This window comes from Micropterus salmoides, unplaced genomic scaffold, assembly GCF_014851395.1.
Source record: "Micropterus salmoides isolate LMB-PRFRI ecotype aquatic unplaced genomic scaffold, ASM1485139v1 Ms_hic_scaffold_1, whole genome shotgun sequence".
Lineage (NCBI taxonomy): Eukaryota > Metazoa > Chordata > Actinopteri > Centrarchiformes > Centrarchidae > Micropterus > Micropterus salmoides.
Window position 1 is genome coordinate 54559184 of NW_024040040.1, and position 26757 is coordinate 54585940.

Genomic DNA, 26757 nt, shown 5'->3' on the forward strand with positions numbered 1-26757 from the left:
CGCATACACTAGGTTGCTTTTCTTGTGTTTGGCTGTGGCGTCTTTGGGGTGGACCAGCATCTGTCTTAGCGTGTTCTTGGGTTTAAAAAACACAGGGATGTGGTGTTTGTTGAAAATCTTCTTCCTGGGTTTTAATATGAACCCAAGTAAAGTACCTCAACATTTCCATGTGCCCAGGAGAGCAGCCACCGTGAAGAACTAGACAGCGTCCGTCTGAAGTCTGTCTGCTGGATTTTGAACAGAGTCACAGTTTATCATGATGTAGGCAAGAAAATTAACCTGATTTTGATTAAACTGAAGGAGTTGCAGGTGGAGTGCTATCTTTATAATACTGTGTATGTGTGATTTTCTCCAGTGTTTCTGGTTAAGATGATGAGGGATTTGGAGGGCATATCAGAGTCTGCAGTATCCAGCTGTCTGTCTATGAAGAGTGACTGGTCTAAAGGAAAACCTCCAGAATTCAGTAATGGACCTGGACCCTCAGACACAAAGTAAGAGACTTTCTCTGATGCAAACTGACTAGAAGATGATTTAGTGTTTTTTACATTGTTTAATAATGTAGACAACAACATGGTACCTTTACAAAATTGCATGAGTTTTGTTTTTTAATTCGAAGATCTCTTGTTGAATTGATTTTTGGCCCCGATAAGAATTTAAAATTGTGTTGATGCTGAGGCTGAACCGACACTTACCTAAATGTTGATGGAATACTGTATGTGTCTGACCCACTGAAGTAACAGCTGTAGGTACTACATCTGACATCTGACTTTTCTCAACCTACCTTGACCAAATAGTGAAGGCTCTGGTTCAAAACTGTTTGCTGCTTAAATTATTGATCTGAAATGAAACTGGAACTGGAATAATGTGACTTCTGAAACTGACATAACGCAATCACCTAGAAAAAAGAACTCTGTTGGAGTTCCACTTTGATTGTACAGTTGTGTTACAGAGTGGAGCCTCTTCCCGCACATACTGTATCTTTGGCTGAGTCAGACAGCAGATTTTTACCAGTCAACAGCAGACAAGTTCAACTTTGACCTGCCATCAACTTTCTCACTGAATTAAAATTAGATATTGACAGCTGATATGACCTGCTGCCAGCCGTGTTTGTAATTTTAACAGGTGAAAGTGATGCCAGCGCGGGCTGAACATGAGAAGCTGCTACCTGAATGCTTTGTACACTGAACTTTTGATATTAAGAAAGGCCGACTACGTCAACATTATTTTACCACAACTCGCAGTCACTTGCATCTGTGAACACAAACATTCATATTCACATTCAGATTTTCACTGGCATATGAGCCAAATGCTGCACCGCAGAGCCCTAAATTCATAAAGGAGAGCAACACTAGCAGGCTAAACGCAGTTAAGAAACATAGTACAGTAAAGAAAAGATCGACGATAAGTATCACAGGACAGACTGTTTCGTTTGTGCAAATTCATCCAACAACATAATATTTAATATCAAACCATGGTCATGTGTGACATCAATGTTACCTCTGCTCTTTACAAGTATTAATGATAAAACATATTTCTGTTTCCACAGACAGAGAGCAGAGTCAGCAGCATCCAGCTGTGTGTCTTTGGAGAGTGACTGGTCCAAAGATTCACCCCTAAACTTCACTAATGAACCTGGATTTATAAAACCGTGAGTAAGATCCATTTTTAGACACAATTTTTCCTTAATGAATCACAATAACCTTAAGAATGTTTACACAGGGACCAACACCCACCCACTTATTCCCACAATTAACCATAAATTGTCATGGCAAAACCTTCATTAATATTAATCCACATTTCCAACAGCATTAGAAGAATTACAAACAGAAAGTAAGTATGAGAGGCTGACGGCTGCTGCAGCTGGTAATGTAGTCAGCACATCATGTAGGATAATTCCTGAAAGTAAACAAAGTGTCAGACATGGAGGTGGATGCCAAGAAGCACATTACTGCTCACCATCAGAGTCTATACAGTATGTCATATGTACATTTTTTATAATTGACTGTGAGGTCACAGGAATTTAAGGGAAACGGATGGACCACAAACGAGCTGTTTTCAAGCAGTTCAGAGCAGTGTTTTCTGTGGGAGATGGGAACTCCCTTTGGGGTGAACTTTTTCACTTTTCAAACCTACTACATGCACAAAAAATATATTTTACTCAATAAAGGAGAGGGAAATAGGCAAAAAGCATAATACCACCATCTAGTAGTGTCCTGATAGGGTAGTGATGTTATAACGCTGTTAACTTACACAACTGTCCTTCTTAACTTCTTCCAGAAGCCAGATAACGAAAAGATATCCTGGTATGTTGATCTTGCTTTGTAGTACAGGCCCTAGAGTACAACAACAAACCATGGCAAAATGTAGCAAGTGAGATGTCAACACAACAAACTTGTGAGTTCTAAACCAAAAATATTTTCTAGTATTTTGTCATCTTTAAAGGTTCATTGTGTAAGATTTAGTGCCATCTAGTGGCGAGGGTTGTGAATTGCAACCATCTGTCCAGTGTACCAGTGCCCCCTAACTTATATTTACTTAATTATTCAGTAAAACCACATGTTATTATGACTTGACCACTGACAGATAACATGGAAAATGTGAGCAGAGTGTGAAACACTGTCACTGTTTCTGCACCACAGTCCATTATAAACCACATATTAGACAAAATTTATACAAACATTTAGACAATAGAAATAAATAAATTATTTGATAGCGGTGCTGAAATAGATCTCAGTCATGACAGAAAGAGTTACTCACATAATCACTTCCTCTTTAGTGGTTTTGCCTACAAAATAAAAGCACAAGAAGGTTGTTTACTGTAATGTTCTATTGGAGCTTTTACGTTAAAAAATTCTGACCGACATTAAAAGTTTTCTCTGTCTGTTGCCTGCTTGACACACCTCTGAAAGAGCCGTCACAAAAACGTGATTCCCCTAAATGTCCTCTGCCTGGAGATCCTGGGGAAATGCAAAAGCGTCCGTAGGTTGATGGATGATAATCAAACACTGAAACAAAAAATTTGTCGCACATGCCGTGATCTGAGAAACAGGGATCAAACCCTCAACTCTTGGAATGTGAGTCCTGAGCCCCACCAACTGAGCTAACTGAACAACATGTCATTGCAAGTCAATATTATGGCTTAAGTATCATCCACCATCTAATGGTTAAAAATTTTGCTCTGATGCAAAACTTATTTGCCGACCCCTGCTGTATATTATTATATTATTTTTACCACTTCTTCTTCTTCTTCTAATGTACATCTTAAACATAGTGATGAGTATCTACATGGCCTGAATTCTACCAGAAGTAGAACAAGAACAACGTTGTTGACGAAACGCGCTCTGTAGGCTGTCCGTTTTCAGCTACTGTAGAAACATGACGATGCTACAGGGCGACGTCCATAGAAGGGGAGACGCGCGGTTATGTAGATATAAATGGCTCATTCTAAGGTAATATAAACATGGTTTATGTATACACCACTGAAAAAATTGTTATGGCATTTCTGTCGATAGATCCTCAGAAATATTACACACTGGACCTTTAATAACCATAACTAACCTTTAATATTCTTAAAGTATATTACATACAAAACCATACAGCACAAACATTTTCACATGTTGCTGCTGCGCTTCAAGTACTAATGATATGTGTAAAATGCATGTTTCCACAGACAGAGAGCAGAGCCTGCAGTACCCAGCTGTCTGTCTATAAAGAGTGACTGGTCCAAAGATTCACCTCCAAACTTCAGTGATGAACCTGAACCCTCAGACAGGCATGAGAAACAGTATGTACTGTAAGTTGATCTGAAGGAGATTCACTGTATTTTAGAGAGAGGGAAACGATCAGAGAGAAGGAGTACAAAATAAAAGACACTCTGCTCAGCACCACCACACAAGACAGAAAGAGGGACAGCAATCTGTTTGGTACCTGTTTACCTTTCTGCGTCCTTCAATCCCTTCTGCTTGTTGTCATTTAACGAGCCAGTACAGTGTGATGTGATTGAAGCAGTCAGTAAAACTTGTGTTTTCCCTCTACAGACATAATATTGTCAAAGTTTTACCCGAAATCTCTCACCAAGTTCAGCAGCAGAAAATATTGGCGCCCTGTTACTTTCCATACTTATGGAAACTTATCATCTTATTAAATTATCCATCCATCCATCGTCAACCGCTTATCCTGCGTGCAGGGTCGCGGGGGGGCTGGAGCCAATCCCAGCTGACATCGGGAGCAAGGCGGGGTACACCCTGGACAGGTCGCCAGTCCATCGCAGCTTATTAAATTAGAATTTACACAATTCAGATAAACTGCAGCTCATTTTACATATGGAGACGCACCATTTATGCCACTGGCATTTATTTGTCCTTTAAATAAAGAAGCCAAAATCTATGTATTTCAGTGTGTCAGCCTCGGACATTTGAGGTTTTTAGATGTCCCATCTTCTGCCACTAATGTAGATTACAAACCAGTTTGCCAGTGAAAAGATAAATGATAAAAGCATGAATTTGCTGAGACATGTGAATAATCTACACACTAAATCTTTAGCTTTAGTTTGTCTGAATTACTGTATGTAAATGTTGAAAAAAGTGAGGAAGCTTTTTGCCTGTTAAAATCCATCTCAAAGCTGAGCACACCATTGATAGGGATGCTTTCATGAGAGATGGTGAGAGAATGCTCTGGGTAATGGATGTATAAAACTGGACCACTAAACTATGTTTTTTGAGTTGTCTCACAAAGTAGTCTTTATTGAGCTTTTTGCATTTGACAGTTGGAGTTGCAGTCTCATTTCAGTTTATTGCTGATGTGCAGGAATGCACCAAGGAATGAAGTAGTCAGTTATTGTAATTAGTTGGCTGTTGATAAGGATAAATGCTTTATTGATTGTTTTGTTCTGAGGTCGATGATCATTTAGTCTTTTTTCCATTCAGGACCAGGTCATTTCCCTGCACCTGACTAATTTCTCTACTTCCAGCCTATAGGCTTTATCTTTTGAGATCAGTCCTACAATTGTGGTGTTGTCTGTGTATTGCTGAATCCTGATGGAGTTTGATGTTGATCTTATATTGTTGGTAAGGAGGCAGAAGAACAACAGGGACTGTATCTTTGTGGCAGCCCTGTGCGGGTGGTGAGGAGTGGGAAGTAATCTTATTGAATCTGACAACTTAACTCCTGTCCGTCAGGAAATCCAGGGTCCGGAGGCACAGTAAAGTGTTAATGATCATGTCCTGTAGTTTCTTGAACACCTTCAGAGGGTTAATAGTATTAAAAGCAGAACTGAAATCGAAGATCAGAATTCTTGCGTAGCTATACAGTATATGGACTCCAGATGTTGGAGAGTGAAGTGCGGTGCCAGGTTTGATCATCATCTTCTCACACAACGGACCGCAGACAGTACTTTGTCTTTGTAGCGAGCTTTGCAAACGCTTTGGTAATAAAATTTTATTAAGTTACAAGGTAAGTGTATGTGGTTTTGTTCCATTGATTTATGATTATGATGATTGTCTAATTTTTGGACAATAATTTTCATTTATGAAAAGCAATTTTAAAAAAGCAAGACGTGAATAGAATAGCCACATTTATATGTAGGGAACAAGCTGAATGGAACTTGTGAGCTGTGGGTTTGTTACCACCATTGTAATGTGTTGTAAAGAATGGGTTCTTCTCCACAGAGAGAGGAAGAGGAGTCCTGTTTCTGTGGAGGAGCAGCCGTCCTGCTGTGCTTTGTGTCAGGACGTCCTGAAGGATCCAGTCTCTACCAGCTGTGGACACTGGTTCTGCAGACGGTGCATCACCTCATACTGGGACCAGTCTGCTTCATCAGGAGACTCCTCCTGTCCCCAGTGTGGAAAAAGATCCAGAACAAGAGCTGGACTGCAGACAGCCAGTCAGAGCAGCTCTGTACAAAGTAAGGCTGGATGTCGTCATGTCTGAAAACACTACTTACTTTATAAAGTTACTTACCTAAGTTTAACTGCATGTTAGTAGACATGTCTGCTCTATATCACTTGTCCTGTGTTCTCCTTTTTTTTTTTCATTTGCTTTTATGACAGTGCCCCCTGTCTTTGCACACAGCAATACAAAGTCAGCAAGCTTTGGCAATTTATTGCACTTCTCCTTTCTCCACTACTAATTATGTAGATTTAGCCCAGCTCCTTCAGCCACCCATAATAGACATTAGCCAGCCCAGGACTAGACTAATCTCAGTTCGGTGCAGCTTATTCTTTACCTTTATGGTCAAAGGACTTAACTCCTGCGGAATTTATCCTTGCTGTTTCATTTTTTGGTGTCTGTGTTTTTCAGTCTTGGATGGATATCTGAGCTAGTCAGTTATCTATACTAGACCATGCCCTTATGTTTTGGAAGAACAGGTTTTTAAAGCTACCATATCTGTTTTGCGAGCCAGGCAGCTGGCCGGATGCAACAATTTAACCAGGGAACATTACTGGGGTGCCCTCTACTCCGAACTCTACTACCATCTTTGCAGCCTGTACAACCTTTTCCATGCGGAGCCCACTCCCACACCACCACAGCATGCACAGTCACCACTCCATCAGCTCACTCGTTTCCCTCTTCCTCTTCCAAGTAGTGCCCCAGTTTTTAATCGTTTATCGCCTGTCACAGCCCCACCTCACATCATCCCTTGGCCCGTTGGTATAAAGTACTTTAAAAAGGTTTTAGGCAGGTGTGGAAAATGCTGTAAAGTAAGAATACTTTCAAAAATAGACATATACATTATTTTTTATCAATTACCAAAAAGCAAAGTGGGTGAACAAATCAATATTTGGTGTGACCTCCCTTTGCCTTCAAAACAGCATCAGAACTATTAACTAACTAAATTTGAAATATTTGGCTGTAGCAGAAGGCAGTTTGTTCCACGAAGGGCTGGGGAGCTGTACAAGAATGACTGTCTGCAGGCAACATTGAAGCATGGTGAAGGTTCAAAAAGGGTTGGGATATGGTCAGAATGAATCGTCTCCTCAATGCTGAGAAGTACAGGCAGATACTTATTCATCATGCAGTACCATCAGGACGGCATCTGACTAGCCTCAAATTTATTCTGCGGCATGACAACGACCCCAAACATACGGTGAAAGTCATTAAGAACTATCTTCAGCTTAAAGAAGAGCAAGGAGTCCTAGAAGTGATGGTATGGCCCCAAAAGAGCCCTGATCTCAACATTATAGAGTTTGTCTGGGATTACATGAAGAGAGAGAAGCAAAGGAGGCTGCCTAAATCCACAGAAGAAATGTGGGTATTTGCTCCAACATGTTTGGGCCAATCTACTTGTCGAGTTCCTTCAAAAACTGTGTGCAGTTGTACCTGGAATAATTGATGTTGTTTTGAATTCAAAAAGTGGACACACCAAAAATTGACTTGAAGTGGAAAAACAGGGGAAGGCCAATCCTCTATCAGTGGGGCAGGATGGTCTGCAAGAATCTTAATCACCTAGGCTGCACTCTTTCCAACTGCCATCTCCTCAAGTCTGCTCCTTCTGCGGATGATGCCAGGAGTACCTGTCCCCACAGTACCAGGAGCTGGTGAAGAACTGCCGCAGGAATAGGTGGAGGACCAGGTGCCTGCTGATGGCCTACGGAACCCTGGGTATAACAAGGTTTCGCAGAAACCAAAAGAGCATCCCGATGGCTCTGGCTGAAAAGGGGTGACGAGTAGAGTCACTAGAAGGCCACTCGGACACAGGTCAAGATCTGATCAACCTCTGGTCAGGTCGCCTAGATGAGGGTGTCGTTTCAAGAACCGAAACACCCAAGGAGTGACACCAATGATGCGTCTGATTGTCTGCAGCAAGAAATGTGTGATAAGCTTATGGTTAACATCCTTGTCACTACTTTACAAAACCCACCAGATAGACAGCTTGTTCACTTTTTTATCAATGGCTTCACATATGGTTTCCATCCAGATACAGAAGTAATTCTCAGCATTTGTCATGCCTGCCACAATCCTAAGCATTAGTGACTTGAATTTGATTCGGGAGGCCATGGGTACCCAGTGGAGGTCACTGAGTAATGGAGTCCTTTTGGGCTGATCAAAAACCAGATGCGCTGCTGCGTTCTGATCCTTTTTGTAGGGGTTTCACCGCACAAGCTGGAAGACCTACTAGGAGGGTATTGCAGTAGTCGAGGCGATAGATAGGGCCTGATTTTTCTTTTGTTGTACAGAGCAAAGCGGCACAACCGAGAGACAGCAGCAACATGGTCTCAAAAGACTGTCCACAGACGCAGCTCCTTCCATAAGTTTTGGTGGGAAGTGGGAGGTATTTTTCTTCTCTTTGTCCCTCAGAGTTCCCATCTCTGGGCTTTGTACAGACCTTCTGTCGTTTGCCAGTGCTTCACAAGCTATACCCCATTTTATGCCCAACATACCCGCCATTCTTTGGGGACATGAATGGTCTAGGAAGTCCATGCTTAACCACTGTGAAAACAATGTAGTCCTAGAGATCCTAAACAAAGGTTGATCTCATTCTTCAGCCATCACGCAGTTTTTCCCCGGAGACTCCCTTCCCTTGGCTCAACACCAGTTTATTCACGTTGATAGATTAATATTAATCAAAGACTGGCAACTTTCTCCCACATCTAGACGTTTGGCACTAAATTCTACCTTCTCAGTCTGCATTCATTCTCCACATTTAGGCTACATATCCTCTAAGGTCGACTTAACCCTAAATTCGCCTTCCTGAGGTGCTTCGAAGGTTTTCACATTTACACCACAACACTACTTGTTATTTCAGGTGGACTTTATATTCTTTACTTCTCTATATATGCATCATATGATTGTCAATTTTTCTTTTCGCACTTCACACTATTTTCTAATCTCATACTTTTTTATCTTTCTTTTTAGTGAGTGGTGGTCTGCAGGAGGTTTTAGATGAACATAAGATCAATCTGAGGAGGAGATGTGAACGTGTGACTGAAGGAAGTGATGAAACAAGAAGTGGAACCCTCCTCAACAGGATCTACACAGAGATCTACATCACAGAGGGACAGAGTGAAGAGGTTAATACCCAGCATGAGGTGAGGCAGCTTGAGACAGCTTCCAAGAAGAAGACCCTCCATGACACTCCAATCAGGTGCCAGGACATCTTTAAAGCCTTACCTGGCCAACAGAGAGCCATCAGAGTGGTTCTGACCAACGGCGTCGCTGGCGTTGGAAAAACCTTCTCAGTGCAGAAGTTCACTCTGGACTGGGCAGAGGGCTCGGGAAACCAAGATGTCGGTCTGCTGGTTCTGCTCTCGTTCAGGGAGCTGAACTTGATCAAAGATGAGCGGCACAGTCTCCTCACGCTGCTCCATGTTTTCCATCCAACATTACAGAAGGTCCCAGCAGAGAAGCTCGCTGTCTGGAAACTGTTGTTCATCTTTGACGGCCTGGATGAAAGCAGACTTTCATTGGATTTCCACAACAATGAGGTTGTGTCTGATGTCACACAGAATTCATCAGTCAACCTGCTGCTGACAAACCTCATCAAGGGGAATCTGCTTCCCTCGGCTCTCGTCTGGATAACTTCTCGACCTGCGGCGGCCGATCGGATCCCTCCTTCGTGTGTCGGCAGGGTAACGGAAGTACGAGGCTTCACTGACGCCCAGAAGGAGGAGTACTTCAGGAGGAGAGTCAGTGATGAAGAGCTGTCCAGCAGAATCATCTCACACGTCAAGACCTCCAGGAGCCTCCACATCATGTGTCTAATCCCGGTCTTCTGCTGGATCACTGCTACAGTTCTGGAGCACATGTTGACTACAGAGCAGAGAGGAGAGCTGCCCAAGACCCTGACTGACCTGTACTCACACTTCCTGCTGGTTCAGATAAAGAGGAAGAAGCAGAAGTATGATGAGGGACATGAGACGAGTCCACAGGAGCTAATGGAGACTGACAGGGAGGTTCTTCTGAAGCTGGGGAGGCTGGCGTTTGAACATCTGGAGAAAGGAGACATCATGTTCTACCAAGAAGACCTGGAGCAGTGTGGTCTTGATGTCACAGAAGCCTCGGTGTACTCAGGAGTTTGTACAGAGATCTTCAAAAGAGAGAGTGTAATCTTCCAGAAAACAGTCTACTGCTTTGTTCATCTGAGCGTTCAGGAGTTTCTGGCTGCAGTCTACATGTTCCACTGTTACACCAGCAGCAACACAACAGTACTGAAGAATTTTCTGGGGAAACATTACAGTGAATCATCTCTGGTTGTCTTCCTGATGAGAGCAGTCACAAAATCTTTCAAAAGTAAAAATGGCCACCTGGACCTGTTTGTTCGTTTCCTTCATGGCTTCTCTCTGGAGTCCAACCAGAGACTCTTAGGAGGCCTGCTGGGTCAGACAGACAACAGTCCAGAAATCATCCAGAGAGCCATCAACAACCTGAAGGAGATGAACAGTAATAAGATCTCTCCTGACAGAAGCATCAACATCTTCCACTGTCTGACGGAGATGAACGACCACTCCGTACATCAGGAGATTCAAGAGTTCCTGAAGTCAGAGAACAGATCAGATAAGAAACTCTCTAAGATCCATTGCTCAGCTCTGGCCTACATGCTGCAGATGTCAGAGGAGGTTCTGGATGAGTTGGACCTGAAGAAGTACAACACATCAGAGGAGGGACGACTGAGACTGATTCCAGCTGTGAGGAACTGCAGAAAGGCTCGGTAAGTCCAGATGTGATTATCAACACTGTAAAGCAACGTAAAGCTGAAGCATCAGTATTACAGTATCTGTTTATTATTTCTTTTACAGACACACAGACATGTCATATCTGTCATCTGCTGGAACTAACATCATTTTCATGCAGTTATTGCTATTCTATTTTTTTTCTCTGCAGTTTCTAAACTATTTCATATGAAGGACTGTTCTGTCCATTTACAACCTCCAGTAATTTTATAGCTCATTGAAAATCATGTTAAAATAACATTTAACAAACAGAAATTACAGCACGCTGTTGTGTCGCCAGGTGCTTGCTCATGGTGGGGATTGTTGGGTCTCTGTTAGAGATTTGTGACTAGGGATATACCGACTGTTCGGGCCACCAAAATAATCACCTGAAAATAGCAACAAAAAGCACTTTCGGTGTTCAGCCTAATAAGTACAAAGACCTAACAAATTTTACTGAATAATTACGTTGATATGTCGGCAGTGTGGAAGTATTTTAAAGTTTCCAAGTAAACTGAAACTACTGCCCAGAGAGATATAGATACATAGATAGTGTCAGATTTGATTTACCTTTAAATTTTATGTTCTCTGTCATCACAGACTTACTGGCTGTGGGCTCTCAGAGACTCACTGTGAAGTCATGGCCTCAGCTCTGAAGTCCAACCCCTCCCATCTGAGAGAGTTGGACCTGAATTTCAACGAACTGCAGGATTCAGGAGTGAAGCTGCTGTCTGCTGGACTGGCGAGTCCACACTGTAGACTGGAGACTCTGAAGTTAGTTCATGTATTTTGCTATTGTCTAGTGTATACTGTATCTACAAAATTTAAATCCATAACATAAGTTTTAAATGGTCTTCAATTCTGTTGTTTTCTGTGTTTCCGAGCACAAATCACAGCTCTTTTTTATAGTTTGTCAGTCAATTTAGTCTGAACTCAAACTGGATTGGTATTTGTAAGAAAACTGTGGGATCTACAGTGGGGAGAACAAGTATTTGATACACTGCTGATTTTTCAGGTTTTCCTACTTACAAAGCATGTAGAGGTCTGTAATTTTTATCATAGGTACTCTTCAACTATGAGAGACGGAATCTAAAACAAAAATCCAGAAAATCGCATTGTATGATTTTTAAATAATTAATTTGCATTTTATTGCATGACATAAGTATTTGATCACCTGCCAACCAGTAAGAATTCCGGCTCTCACAGACCTGTTAGTTCTTCTTGAAGAAGCCCTCCTGTTCTCCAATCATTACCTGTATTAACTGCACCTGTTTGAACTCGTTATCTGTATAAAAGACACCTGTCCACACACTGGCAAGCCAGGCAGGACCTGGTCAATGACCTGAAAAGAGCTGGGACCACAGTCTCAAAGAAAAATCCTGCAGCACACGCAAGGTCCCCCTGCTCAAACCAGCGCAAGTCCAGGCCCGTCTGAAGTTTGCCAATGACCATCTGGATGATCCAGAGGAGGAATGGGAGAAGGTCATGTGGTCTGATGAGACAAAAATAGAACTTTATGGTCTAAACTCCACTCGCTGTGTTTGGAAGAAGAAGAAGAAGGATGAGTACAACCCAAAGAACACCATCCCAACTATGAAGCATGGAGGTGGAAACATCATCCTTTGGGGATGCTTTTCTTCAAACAACCTCCTTCCCTCAGTAAGAGCATTGAAGATATTGGTCTGGCTGGGTCTTCTAGCATGACAACGGCCCGAAACACACAGCTAGGGCAACTAAGGAGTGGCTCCATAAGAAGCATCTCCAGATCTGAACCCAATAGAAAATTTTGGAGAGAGGTGAAAGTCTGTATTGCCCAGCAACAGCCCCGAAACCTGAAGGATCTGGAGAAGGTCTGTACGGAGGAGTGGGCTAAAATCCCTTCTGCAGTATGCGCAAACCTGGTCAAGAATTACAGGAAACGTATGATCTCTGTAATTGCAAACAAACATTTCTGTACCAAATATTAAGTTCTGCTTTTCTGATGTATCAAATACTTGTGTCATGCAATAAAATGCAAACGATTCTGTCTCTCTGTTGAAGTGTACCTATGATAAAAATTACAGACCTCTACATGCTTTGTAAGTAGGAAAACCTGCAAAATCAGCAGTGAATCCCTCTGTATCTAAAATGTGTTGAGATATATATATATATATATATATCGAAGTCGTGATGTCGTCATGTGCGATTACAAACCGTAAAAAGTGCGCAGTTTAATAAAACCAAAATGTGTGTGTGTGTGGAGGGAGAGATGGAGATATATATATATATATATATATGAATGAGAGAGAGAGATGCGGCTTGTGTGTTGATGTAGATGGCAGTGGTGATGAGAATTACTAGTAAAACTCAGCTGCACATGGTACTAACAACAAATAAATTGGAAAAGTTAATGGTGGCTGATGGGTGGATGGATAGAAGAAATGTTTTAATTCAACATGTTGTATTTGCTAATTATTACATAGTCATAGTCTGAGATCTGCAGCATGTTATTGACCTGTGTTGACATGAATAGGTGTATGAATGTTGTGCTGACATTCGGATGATGCCTGTAGAAGGCTGACATTATGATGGTCCACAATAACACAATGACAAAGTCCCTCTACTTATTTTAGCTCATAAAGCTCATTGATTAGGACATAGTAAAGTTGAGCTACACATTAAAACCTTTGATCTTCATAATTTGTTCTTTATTCAGATTGTGGCGCTGCAGTTTGTCAGAGATCAGCTGTGCTTCTCTGGCCTCAGCTCTGAAGTCCAACCCCTCCCATCTGAGAGAGCTGGACCTTAGTGAAAATGTGCTGCAGGATTCAGGAGTGAAGCTGCTGTGTGGTTTTCTGGAGAGTCCACACTGCAGACTGGAGACTCTGAGGTCAGACACCATTTCTTTACTTCTGTGCTGAGGTTATTATGATTTAGTGCAGACATAAGGCTAATATTATACTGGTCGACACTGAGTCTCTTAATGCTAAAGTCTATTTTCTTCTTCAGTCATTTAGTCTGTTGACCGTGGCAGAGCAATGTTGAGCTCCATATTTAAAACAATAATGTAAGAAGAAAATTCTACGCTGGATAAATCACTCTTTTTCAGATCCAGTCTCTGCAATTTGTCAGAGATCAGCTGTCCTTCTCTGGCCTCAGCTCTGAAGTCCAACCCCTCCCATCTAAGAGAGCTGGAGTTGAGTAAAAACAATCTGGAGGATTTCGGCGTGAACCTGCTGTCTGCTGGACTGGAGAGTCCACACTGTAGACTGGAGACTCTGGGGTCAGAGACCAATTTATACTTTTGTGTGAGATTAATATGATGTCAAAGTTGTGGTGACACTAAACTTCAGAGGGGGGTCTGATATTAATGAGGTAGTTCTTTTCAAAATTGATAACATTATAACTAAGATTTAAATGCTTTTGAAAATGTCAAGTGTGCAGTGAGTATGTCAGGCATGCAAATGATGTTTTGAGAAGTTTAAAGGGGCTATGTGTAGTTTTTAATTACATTTTTATTGCCTATTTGTGAACAGGTTGTAACCTCAAATAATAATGAACCATTCGCCAGCTTTCTCAGTTACCTACAACAGTCTGTGTGCTGCTTCTTATGTGAAGAAATCAGGTCAGATTTTACACGAAATTCATTGGCTTTTTGTAGGCTGTGACATTTTGATTCTGGACTGAACAGCAGCAACACAGCAAACAAAATGATGTTCGCTATCACCAAAAAATGCAATCAGCACAACACAGACTCCATGTAAGGATAAAAAACAACAAAAACGTTTTATGTGCTGAAGCCTGTCAGGCTAAAGGAGAATCAGATTGACACAGGGGAAAAAACACAGTCAACATCGGACAGGCATTTCAGTCATAGAAAGACCTGTGCTTTGTTTGGGATACAAAAACAAACCCGGAGTTGGCGTTCATCCTATTGGACAGTTAAACTAACATTACTGCAAAACGTTAAAAATACTGTGATGTATTTTAGTTGACTCAAGTAATATTTGCAGGCTAATGCTGGCTCACGCTGACCAGTTGTTGACATTAGATATCTGAGCATAACACTATCTTGAGTGAAAAAGCATTTTTTTGCGACCTGTTGCTTCCCGATCATTGCCGCTTGTGGCTATATTTAATATTTATTTACTGCAACATTTCCCAAAGTTCATCCTGACATATTTCACATCTTTGGAGACTTTGGGATCTTGAATCGAATCTTAACTCAGTTTGTGTGGGTTTTTATTTTGTGTTTGACTGCACAACATGAGTTTGTATAGATGGAGCATGGTAGAGCTGCAGAATTCGAGTCGAAATCAATATTTCTTTGTTGAATTAGCAGCATGTTGTCATTAATATTAATGAAGGTTCTTTTTACGTTTTAGTATTTTACAGTTTGAACCTGCATCCTGTTGGGTTCAGGTGTTTGAAGTTTACATTTTCTAAACTTCTACATTCTAAACCTTCTTCAGCTCTGAACAGTTTATTAAACACTGAATGATTTCAAGCAGGAACATTGTCTCCTAACGTTACATAATTTATTCTTTATTCAGCCTGAGTTTCTGCAGTTTGTCAGAGATCAGCTGTGCTTCTCTGGCCTCAGCTCTGAAGTCTAACCCCTCCCATCTGAGAGAGCTGGACCTGAGTGACAACAAGCTGCAGGATTCAGGAGTGAAGCTGCTGTGTGGTTTTCTGGAGAGTCCACACTGCAGACTGGAGACTCTGAGGTCAGACACCATTTTTTCCTTCTGTGCTAAAATTAATATGATGTTAAAGTTGTGGTGACACTAAAGTGCAGACATAAGGCTGATGGTATACTGACACTGAGTCTTCAGTAGTTATGTCAATTGACTGTGGCAGAGCAATGTTGAGCACCACATTTAAGAAAAATCCTAATTAGGATGGGTTAAATCCAGAGGACAAACAGTTGTAAACAAAGTAGTAGAGTGCAAATATAGTGTTTAATACAAAATATACACATTGCCAAAAATATCAACAGGCAGGCAGTGATCATTCTTGGTAAGTTGGACAATTTGGACTACAGGTACTTATGTAGTGCCTTTCTAATCTGACCACTCAAAGCACTTCACACGTCATGTCACATTCACCCTATTCAAACACATTCATACATTCTCACACACACACACGCACAGCCATCAGGGGCAATTTGAGGTAAGGATCATTTGAGGTTCAGTATCTTTCCCAAGGATACTTCCACATGCAGACCTACCTTCTGAGCCACAACCACCCTATAAAAGTGTATATAGTTTATTTAAAATGTTCTATGATTATGGACATAATCATAGAACATTTAGGCGCCACGGTGGTGCAGTGGTTAGCGCTGTTGCCTAAGAAGCAAGAAGGTTGTGGGTTCAAATCCTGGTTAAACCAGGCCTTTCTGTGTGGAGTTTGCATGTTCTCCACATGCCTGCGTGGGTTTTCTCCAGGTGCTCTGGTTTCCCCCACCATCAAAATCATGTTAGGTAGGTTCTCCAGTCACTGCCGTTGGACCCAGGCACTGTACAGCTACCCACTGCTCCCTTCAGGGATGGGTTAAATGCAGAGGATGAATTTTGTGTGTGTATGTGACAATAAAGTACGTTTACATTTTTTTAGATTTATATATTGCACATTATGTCCCATTTTGTCCCATAAGTCAGAAAGTTGTAATATTTGGAATCTACATGGTAGGGCTGCAGCTAACGATGATTTTAGTATTCGAAGCTTCTATAGATTATTTCAACGATTCATCGATGCTTCATTTAAGAAGTACTTTTGCTTGGCGGCAGTCTTGAAGTCGTTGTGGCGTTCACACTTCTTGACTGGTGACAGGGACACACACACTACAGGAGCTGACAACAGCTATGTCACCCAACGCTGGTTTCCAAACCACTTTTATCAAGAAGACACACATGAAATGTGAAACGGGAAATAAGCGATCCTGCAAACGAAACAGCTGTTGTTTATTATAAAGATGGCAATTATAAAGACAAAGAATATGGTTGAAAGGATGGATTAGCACACGCAGGTAGCAGGGATTGTCTGAGCTACAGAGAGAGCTGCAGGGGAGTTAAAAGGTGCAGCTCCCCGACACCCAGTTAACTCTTGACGGTGAGGTTACAACTCACAGCCCAAAAAGGAGAACAACAAATGCACGTGGGCATATTTACAGTTGAGGACTGTGGCTTACTTTGGATTTAACTCAACAATCAATCATGATTTCAGCTAAATGCTAAAGTTGCTGTTACTGTTACCTTGTCTGTGGTCCGCTGGCACAGTCGCTTTCTGATCAGCTGCTGTCGTGCTGTTGCCGAGGCAACATCAGTTTTGTTTTATGATGGATGGACGGTAACATTACAGAGTTGTTGTTTTCTTTATCTTGAAATAATCCCAGTCTTTGGACACTTTCTTTTTTGTCCCTCGCGGTTTTCTCTCTCTTCCCCCACTTTGCAAACAGCAACATCATAATCACGTTGTGTTCACAGCGTAAACGCAATGTGCGACAGTAATAAATGTTTCTGCGAAACACTGTGCTGTATAGTTACATGGATTAAACGAAGCATCGATGCAAAGAATTTGTGTCGAAGCATTTTATGAATTGATTTACTCCCACCTTCCACTGCTAGCAAAATTGAAGGTGATGATTTAACCAAGGGCTATATGTGTATTAGGACCAAAGACTGTATATAAGAAATGGACGTAGTCATTGTGACGTCACCCATTGGTTTGCGGACTGCCATCTTGAAGCCTCGAGTTTGGCCGATAGGCCGCCGCGAGCTTGAGTTTTTGCAACCAGGAAATGTCAATAATAGATAATCCCGCCCTGAAACATACTCTGCTTTATGATCTATTTTAAAATAAATGAGACCATAATTTACTAAATGAACATCATTTTGTGTTGAAGAAGACATGAATCTAGCGATTGGGACCATAAACTCATCAGGAAAGTGTTTACTGACGTAATTATTCAGCTGAGAAGTAGGGTAATTTTACCATTGTTTCTAATGGAACCGGACTTCTTTTTGCAACAAGAAGAGTCGCCCCCTGCTGGCCTTTCAAAATAGAATGCAGGTTTCAGGCATTCCGCATTGGAGTCACGTCTCAGACCGGAAGCTTCCGGCTTGGTCAGGACCAGCCTTTCCAGGGACTTAATCAGGTGGGAAATCAGTTCAGGAAAAGGGTTGATATGAGTAGAAGTTTGTGGGGTGAGGAGTTCTTTGAGGTGGGGTGTTGTGTCGCCAAGGATGCACTGGTGGGTGAGGAGGGAGACATTGTACTCAATCCGGAGTGAGACAGGAAGGTAGTGGAGTGATTTGAGGATGGGGGTGATGTGGTTGTGTTTGCGCACCCTCATCAGGATCCTAGCAGCGGTGTTTTGAATGTACTGCAGCTTTTTGAGGCGTTTGCCAGGGATCCTGGTGTGGAGCGCATTTCTGTAGTCCAGCCTGGAGCAGACAAAGGCATGGACAAGTGTGGAATATCCTGGCAGAGAAGGTGATGCTGGTATTGACGGACGAGCTGACCTGGTGTGGGGTGCTGACTAGTATGGCTCCAGTCTTCGAGCTGTTTAGCTGCAGAAAGGTTTGCTTCATCCCTTCATCCCTTCATCCCTGGGGCCGAGCACTGAGCCTTGAGGAACACCAAAGGTGACTTTGAGTGTAAGGGATTTAGCAAAGACAATATGTTCAGTTCTCCCAGTGAGGGAGGATGAGTTGTGGATAAAGTCAGAGACGGTGAAGAAGGATGTTATAGTCCAGATGCCAGCGTCCTCTCCCATACGTGATTCTACAGCATGAAGCACATGCAACTTTAACAAAAGCGTCCACACAATGAAGGCAAGGCAATTTGTATAGCACATTTCAACAACAAGGTAATTCAAAGTGCTTTACATAAAACATAAAAGCAACAGGAAAATATAAAAAAAATGTAAAAGCAAGAACAAGTAAAAAAAATCCACGTCATTGTGGGATTTACTAAAGTAACTGTGTGCACCACTATGCTAAAAACAAACTGCCGCAAGTACGCCACACGCTAAACCACCACACTGACTGAGACTTTCAAAATAAACTCTACATGTTTCTCAAATGGAATTACAATTGCATGAAATGAAAATGTTGTGGATCTTTTGAGAATGATTTCTTGACTTTTCAAACATTTTTAAACAAAACAACCTGCTTCTTAAGATATAGACACATATTTTTTTGTTTTTTCAGACTGAGTTTCTGCAGTTTGTCAGAGATCAGCTGTGCTGCTCTGGCCTCAGCTCTGAACTCCAACCCCTCCCATCTGAGAGAACTGGAGCTGCGAGGAAACAAGTTGCAGGATTCAACTGTGAAGCTACTGTGTGACCTTGTGGAGAGTCCACACTGTAGACTGGAGACTCTGAGGTCAGTAGAGGGTTGGAGTCAGTCCATACTGGTTTCAGTTAGGGATGTGCAATATGTCTAAAGTCTCATACTTATATGTACAATTTCATATCCAAATAATAATACATATCCTGATAAAGATTCTGGACACCTGGCCCCCCCAGTCTGCAGCGGCGGGAACCTCGTCTCCCTCCAGGAGGCCTTTCTGGAGGTGGATCAGGCGAGGAATCCGGGGGAAAACTAGCCTCCAGGCTTGTAGGCCGCAGACTGGCTGCCCGTGCTTCTTCTGACTCCCTGGCCTGCATGGCAAAGAAGTCCAGGAGATTCATAGTCCCAGAGTCTTTGTTAGGGGGGGTCAGGCAGGCAGACGGGCGGGCCAGGTGGATGGCTAGGCGCTGGGGCACTAGCTCGCTGGGAATTAGGCAGGTGGCTAGCCGCTGGAGCGCTATCAGGCCGGGGAACAGGCAGGTGGCTAGCCTAGTCTGCTGGGTCCATTTTACTGTTGACATCCTACTGTCTGGAGAAGGTTGAGTGCAGTAGTTGAGAGTAGACACAGACAGAGGATGCAGTTTAATAAAAGATTTATTCTCTAATAAAACGATACTCAGGTTTACTTGCAAGTGCAGTCCAAATAAAGGCGTAATCCCCAAGGGAACAAGGTACAATCCAAAACACAGCAAACCAAGGTACGGCTAAACACTCAACATAAGACAAGGACGTCACAAACACTGAACACAACTGAGGCACACATCAGGAAATCAACAGGAACAACGCTAGACAAGGACACATGAGAACAGAACACTACAAAATAAAACAGGAAGTAAAGCATATGGAAACACACAGGGACAGAAGTAAAACGCAAAACATGGAAAGACTGCAAAATCAGGGCATGGACAGAGACAGGACTAAACAGGAGACAGGACTACACTAAAACATGGAGACATAAGACTAAGGACTAAGACACAGAACAAAATGGAGATATGTTTCTGCAAAAGAACACCTCAAATAAGTTGGACAGTTTAATCAAGAATCATATTAATTAATTCTTGCATGCATCGAAATTTATTCTCATAAATAAGGTGAACAGGAGGACAAATTACATTTAAACTGATTCCGTTTCAGTGCATAGTTTCATGGATTGTTATCACATGTTTGTTGCCTTATCGAGCCAAACGCTGCACCAGCGTGTGGATGTGATGCGCTGTTTGTAAAAACACGTTACGGAAAAATAACTTTTATTTTATTGTCATTTACAAAAAGTCATATTTCTCTTTTACTCATGGGCTCTTTAATAGACACAAGCAATGATTTTGGTTTACTCTCTTTTCAAATGAGGAAATCCAAATTAGTACCTGGGTCATCCCATCTGTGTGTGAGTGTGTGTCCCCCTCTAGCCAGTGACATCACTACTCAGGGAGGCCCCTTCCTGCAGATCTGTTATAAATGGGTGGAGCTCCGGTGCCTCCTCTCCACTGGTGCACAGCGTTGGGTGAAAGGGTGTTTTTTTTTACCCACCAAACAACATGCATCAGTTTCACCTAAAGGAACATCAGTGTCACACTAAGTTAAATTCATTTTGTAGCTTTTCTGTCAGAGTTTGCCTCCTTTTCTTCCTGCAGTCAGGACGTATTAATATTAATGAGCGGCGTTTCACTGACCATTTATAGGCAACTGTGGGTGTTTGGAGGGTCAGACATGGAGCTCCCTCACATGCCCCACATTTCAAGTTGATTGTGATTTATAAAGGGAACTTGCTTACAAGTGTGCGTACGCACGGTTTTATAAGTCTGGATATTTTTTGGCGTACGCCATTTTTGGCTTTTGAGCACACGTACAGTTTTAGTGAGGTTTCTACGCACGGTTTTATAAATGAGACCCCTCTGCTGAAGTCCAGTGATCACAATTATTATATATCTTTCCCTGTCACAATATTTTTGATGCCAGCCAGCATGTTTATTTGTGTGATATTTCAAAACACAGTGATTTAACAGTAGTTCATTCATGTAACAAATAGTAAATCCCTCACTGAACAGTTTCTGAACTAATGATTATAATTGATGAAGGGAGTCTCTGTAAACACTGATTTATGATGAATATTGTTTCTTGTTCTCTCAACAGCTGGGAGCCATTTAAGATTTGATAAGCACTCAGTGTGTTTTGAGAGAGGATCAGCTGTGTCCTGATGATCCAGAGAGGTTGAAGCAGCAGCATCAGCTTGTGTGTGGAGAGGCTCTGACTGGGCCATGTTACTGGGAGGTAGAGTGGAGAGGAGAGCTTCATCCAGCAGTGACTGACAGAGGAATCCCAACAGTGCTGCAGTCTGAACTGCTCTGAGATCAGCTCCACTGTCAGACACAAAGTCAAGTCCACCATCATCCCTGTGTGTTCCTCTGGATGTGTGGGGTCAAATTACAATACACTATACTAGTATGCATTAACCTTTTTATGTTAATACATTTTATAATTTGCATTTTTGGACTATTGTGATATTTATTCATTATTACCTTTGACATGTTAAATCGGTCTGTTGCTGTTTTTTTTTTTCTTTCATATGAATATCATGCAAGACAAAAAAAATAAAAATACACCTTTAATATCTGAATCAACTTTTCCACACTTTACGCACATCTGCTGGCATAACCCTTTATGTGTGGTTTCACCCACTTCGAGTGGTACTGTTTAAAAACTGTTGCGCGGCTGTGGCTCAGGAGTGAGAGCGGGTTTCCCATTAATCAGAAGGTCAGCTATTCAATTCCCGACTCCTCCGGGCTACATGTTTAAGTGTCCTTGGGCAAGATACTGAACCTCGAATTGCTTCTGGTGTGAATGTGATATAGTGTAAAAGCACTTTGAGTGGTCGAAAAGACTAGAAAGAACATTTATATTTGCGCAGAGGCTGGTATACCGATTTATTAACCTTAATAAGCGCTGTAATTTTCTAAATATACGCATGCAAAATAACACTCTCTGTTTCATCACTGACCTGTTTCAAACAGCTTTCTGTCACCAATCTTCTGTGATTTAATTTTTCGTGCAACTCTTTGGTTATTTATTTTGGTTAATTCAGTTTGGGAGTTGATTATTTTTTCACCTTCGGCCTTGTATCTCTTCCATACTGCTTAGCACTTCACTCTCTATAAGCCCTCTTGGCATATTGCACTCCTTTAGTGTTAAAATTACTCCACCCTGTAGCACCTGGTTTTCCATTATCTAACTTCTACTCGGTCCAGCTAACCTACAGACTTGCTGGCGCCTCTCTAAGAAAGGGAGGGGTGCGAGGGAGAAGGGAGTGGAGCTTCTTGATTGGATGCAGCAACTGCAGGCACACTTTGATTTTTTTACATGTATAATAAAGATTATATGAATAGATTGACCACATATAGCATGCATATATATGTTGTCTTAAAGATATTCTGCTCATTTCATAATTTTGTTTAGGGTTGTGCCAGAACAGGTTTACATGGTTTAATTTTAAAAAGACCAGAGCACATTTTGTGTGTCACCCTGTGTGTTGAATGCACCGTTTTAACTACCAAGTGAGGCATCTCACTTCTATTCTATCTTTGTCGGGAGTTGCACTTGAGCAGTGCCTAGTTAAGAACTACTAACCAATCAGAAGCAGTGACGAGCCTTTAAACACAGCTTCGGTTCAGTTGTACAAGTTCCCGAACCAGCTTTGCAACCTGGACTGGAACAAGAGTTATAATAATAATCTGTAACAAATGCATCTTTCATACGTAACGTTTATGTCCAGTCACTGCCTGCAGAGTATGTAACCTGATTTTAATTTATTATTCAACGAGCTTGGGTTGAGGGCGTGCCATACTAGCAGCTAGGCGAGCATTATGATCCTTGTTACAAAGTCAATAGCTTGGACTACAATTGAGCTCTTTTCTGTGGGAGATGGGAACTCCCTTTGGGGTGGACCTTTGGCTTTTTCACTTTGCAAACTTATTACATGCACAAAAATATTTGTATAACACAATAAAAGTGAAGGGAAAAAGCCTAAAAGCAGAACATAACCTTTTTAATAAAAGAAAATATACTTGTTTCTTATAACATGCAACAACAACCTAATATAAAATGCAACTTATAGGCACATTATTACTGAAACATTACCTTAATTTCTTTACACTGTTCTTCATATATTTACTACTTAAAGCCTGATATATATCTTGCCTTTCTCATAATAAATAAAGCCAAATGTTAAATTCCCTCTCTGGATGTCTAGTGTATTTCTTCTGACAGAACATGTTTTACATTTGCACCAGCTGCTGGATGAACCCTTTAGTGAAATTTAATTCCACTGCTTGTGTAATCTCAGCTCTCGATGTAAGCATTCCCATCAGTCGATTAAGTGCATTAAATCACATTACATTTTCTCCGTTATGTGTACTCCGTAACATGTACTCAAGTAACTAGTTTGAGTAAATGGTACTTGTGTTAATGCTAATATAGTATACATAGTATATCACGCATAAAAACTCCTCCTGCTTTCTGCCTTAATGTAAATATTCAAGCTAACAGTGTACGAGCAGTCTGCATTTACCTAGTCATGCTCATTGGTGTAGTCTGATGAAGACGGACCAGATTATGCACACACAAAAAAGACAAACTACTCTTATTTCATGTGGACACGTGGTTTTAATAGGCAATAAATTATAAAACGTCACAGAATTATCTCCTAATTTGATTTGTTTTCGAAATCATAATTTACTATTGGGTACAACAAAACATAAAATAATTTATATCTTTAAACTGCATTGGAGTACTTACAGAAAATGATATTAATGCAAACTTTTGTACTCCCACTAATGCATACACACTGGGAATTATTGTCCTGCTGTAAATGTGGCAGGTTATCTAATCAGGAGATGATAATTTCATCACAAATAAATACAAGTGTATGTTTCCTTCTTCACCTTTACCTGAGGACGACCCTCTAAAATGTCACATCCACATCAAATAAAAGACCCATTGTTTTTTTATGTTTTATTTCTGAAGATACTCATTAGTCATGTAGTTTTTGGTACCACAGGCTGCTTCCAATCCTGTATTATTTTTTTGCACCTGGATCACTGAGTGTCAACTTTACTGACCTTCCCGACCTTTGTGATACAGGTTAGTTTTATGTCAGCCACAAAGACAAGACTTTGGAGAACAATGGATGTAGGAAACACCCTCCCATAGCAAATTCCCCATAACCAGTTAGTGACGTAATAACAGACAAAGGTTTCTCTACTAAGAGGGGAGTTTCTTTGTTCTTTCTTCTATTTAGTATTTTAGTCAGTAAAGTCTCTCTTCTCTCCTAAAGCTGTCCATGGTTCTGTCTCAAAAACATCATCAGCCTGCCATTGAACTATATAATCAATTGCTTTTTATCATATGTTGTTGCTTTTGTTTGTGTTTAAGCTATGCTTTAACCCACATACTTGAAAGTATGCAGTATTATTGTATTTTTTGTGTACTTGTAAATTTCTATTTCTGTTTCATGTGTACTGTAAGCACCAACTTATACCAAGGCAAATTCCTCGTATGTGAAAATGTACCTGGCAATGAACCCCATTCTGACTCTGAACCCTTTGAACCCCCTCAGCCATGCAAAAGACCTTTAAATAAATGTAACGTCATGGACCAGGCTCTAAAGTACAGCTGGTTGCATCAGTCAACACACACTGGATCTCCTGGTGTCTTTTCTGCAAACGAGGCAGCTTTGTTGTGTGTTTAGTTGCCGAGTCACCAACACACACACACACACACCTCCCTGCAAAGGTTACCATGGCAACACTTAAACTTTTCCTTTGCAGTTTTGACTTTCTCTCTCTCACTCATTGTCTCGGAGCCTCGCTCTACCTCTAGAGTTTTTTCGGAGCAGCAGCAGCTCGTCCTCAGACTCAGACAGACAACGCACAGGTCAGTCACCACTCTGTTCCTCTTTTGCAGCCTTAAAGCCACGCTCTGCAGCCGCTCCAGTGGGTCACCCTGTGGCTCAAGGGCACATGGGAAATTCAGGTTGTTCAACACAAGGATTTCCAGTCAAGAGCTTCTTTCTGATCCCATCGAAGTTTCTGATGTTAGAGATAATGATCTCAAATGTGACTCAATGAATGAATTAAAAAGTCGGAAATGCGTTCATTTTAGAATTATTAGGATGGGGGCAGTTGTAGGGTGGCAATAAGAATAACTTGTGTTGTTATCAATGTTAGTTAAATGTATTGTAAAATAAAGGAGGTTCGTTTCAGGACTTTCAGTACACTGGTTCCTGAGACTTTTCTGTGAGCCTTGTCCATAGAACAGAAAAACACATTTCAGTTAAATACATACATAATGTTTCTCAATCTTTATGGCCCTGTACATGAAGAAATCTCTACGTACACCTCTCCTCGCATGTTGTCAGTGAGTTGTAAGTTGTTCCACCAAAGAGATGAAAGAAGAAAAGACTTGATAAAAGTCTGAAGCACGTTTTAACTTCTTTTCTTTTCTGTAAATCATCTCACAACCCCTCAGATACAGCCGGTGACCTTTGTTGAGGTCATGACCCCCAGGACTCACTAAACCACATTACTTTACACAACCACGTTTCTAACTGACTGCATTTTCTGATCTGTTGACTGTGAAGCTCTTGTTAGATCTTGGAACTAGAGCCAGCTGGGCCACAGATTCACAAGTTTACCAGGTCGACCTGACTAACTCATTATAAGTCAATGAACATGTAGTGGTTAAACATGACTACTGAGTATGGACATTTTAAAATAGAAGGTTCTGTCACCATTTAATTGAGTGAGTGCTGAAAATGTTGTGAAAATGTCTCAGATGGCAGATCCAGACTCTCAGTCTCCAGCCGAAGTGTCACACAGGGAGCAGCCCTCGATTGTTCCCCCAGCTGGCAGCTCTAAACCTGGGCTGAACGACTTTGCTCCAACTCCGGACACAGAGCTCCAGGAAGGGGTTCAGAGAATCCAGGACTTCTCTGGGGGAGAGGAAGAAAAAGAGGAAGGAGGAGCAGACAGAAGCAAACCCAGGCCTCCTCTGATTCACCTCCGCAGAGGTATAGACAACTCACTGATCCAGAAACTAGTCAAAGTGTGCTTTAAAACGAATACTAATGCTAAAACTGAACCTAATCACAATACTATTACTGATACTTAGTTCCAATGCTGACACTCAAAAATGATCCTAATCTGAGTCCTAAGAGGAACAGTAATGTGGCTTCTACTAAATCTACAATACTAATTTTACTCCTAATGCAGCTGTTACTGCGATTACTGTTAGCAGACACCTGTCCCTTCTTATTCAATAAACCATTTCAGGAAACAGAATAGTATCCACACAGGATACTTTTATTTAATAGTTTCCACTGTCTTGCAAGATCTGATTTGGGTTTTGATGCTGTTCTGTTCTTGAACCAGTGCATGCAAGTTAAATAGAGCAGCAGCCTACTGACATTAGATTTCTTACCTTCGCGGCTGACAGGCGCTGATTTTATGGTTGGGAATTAATGGCAAAATAACAAAATAAAATAAAATCACAAAACAGATCAGTATGGCGATGTGATCAGCACTTATTCACGCTTTACTGGTGTGTTTGGTTCTTTCTTTGTTTTTTTGTACGTTTTCACTGGTTTTCCCTCCAAATCTCCAGATGTGATTGGCAGAGGACATCGGCGAATAGGAAGCCAGAACCTGAGAGCCATTAATCAGATGTCTTCTCCGGCGGCTGCTCTGTCCCCGACCACTGGCACCTCTGTGAGTAAACAGCACCAGCCA

At 41.5% G+C, this 26757-nt stretch overlaps 1 protein-coding gene across 1 annotated transcript; it reads left to right on the forward strand.

Annotated features, from left to right (window-relative positions):
- Positions 1 to 8885: 8885 nt before the first annotated feature.
- On the forward strand, positions 8886 to 23207 carry LOC119897045 (NLR family CARD domain-containing protein 3-like; the record flags this gene model as incomplete). Its single annotated transcript, XM_038710578.1, has 5 exons — positions 8886 to 10645; positions 11247 to 11420; positions 13342 to 13515; positions 18839 to 19012; positions 21110 to 23207. Coding segments are annotated over 5 exons (2304 nt in total), but the record flags the coding sequence as incomplete, so codon positions are not given.
- Positions 23208 to 26757: the final 3550 nt, after the last annotated feature.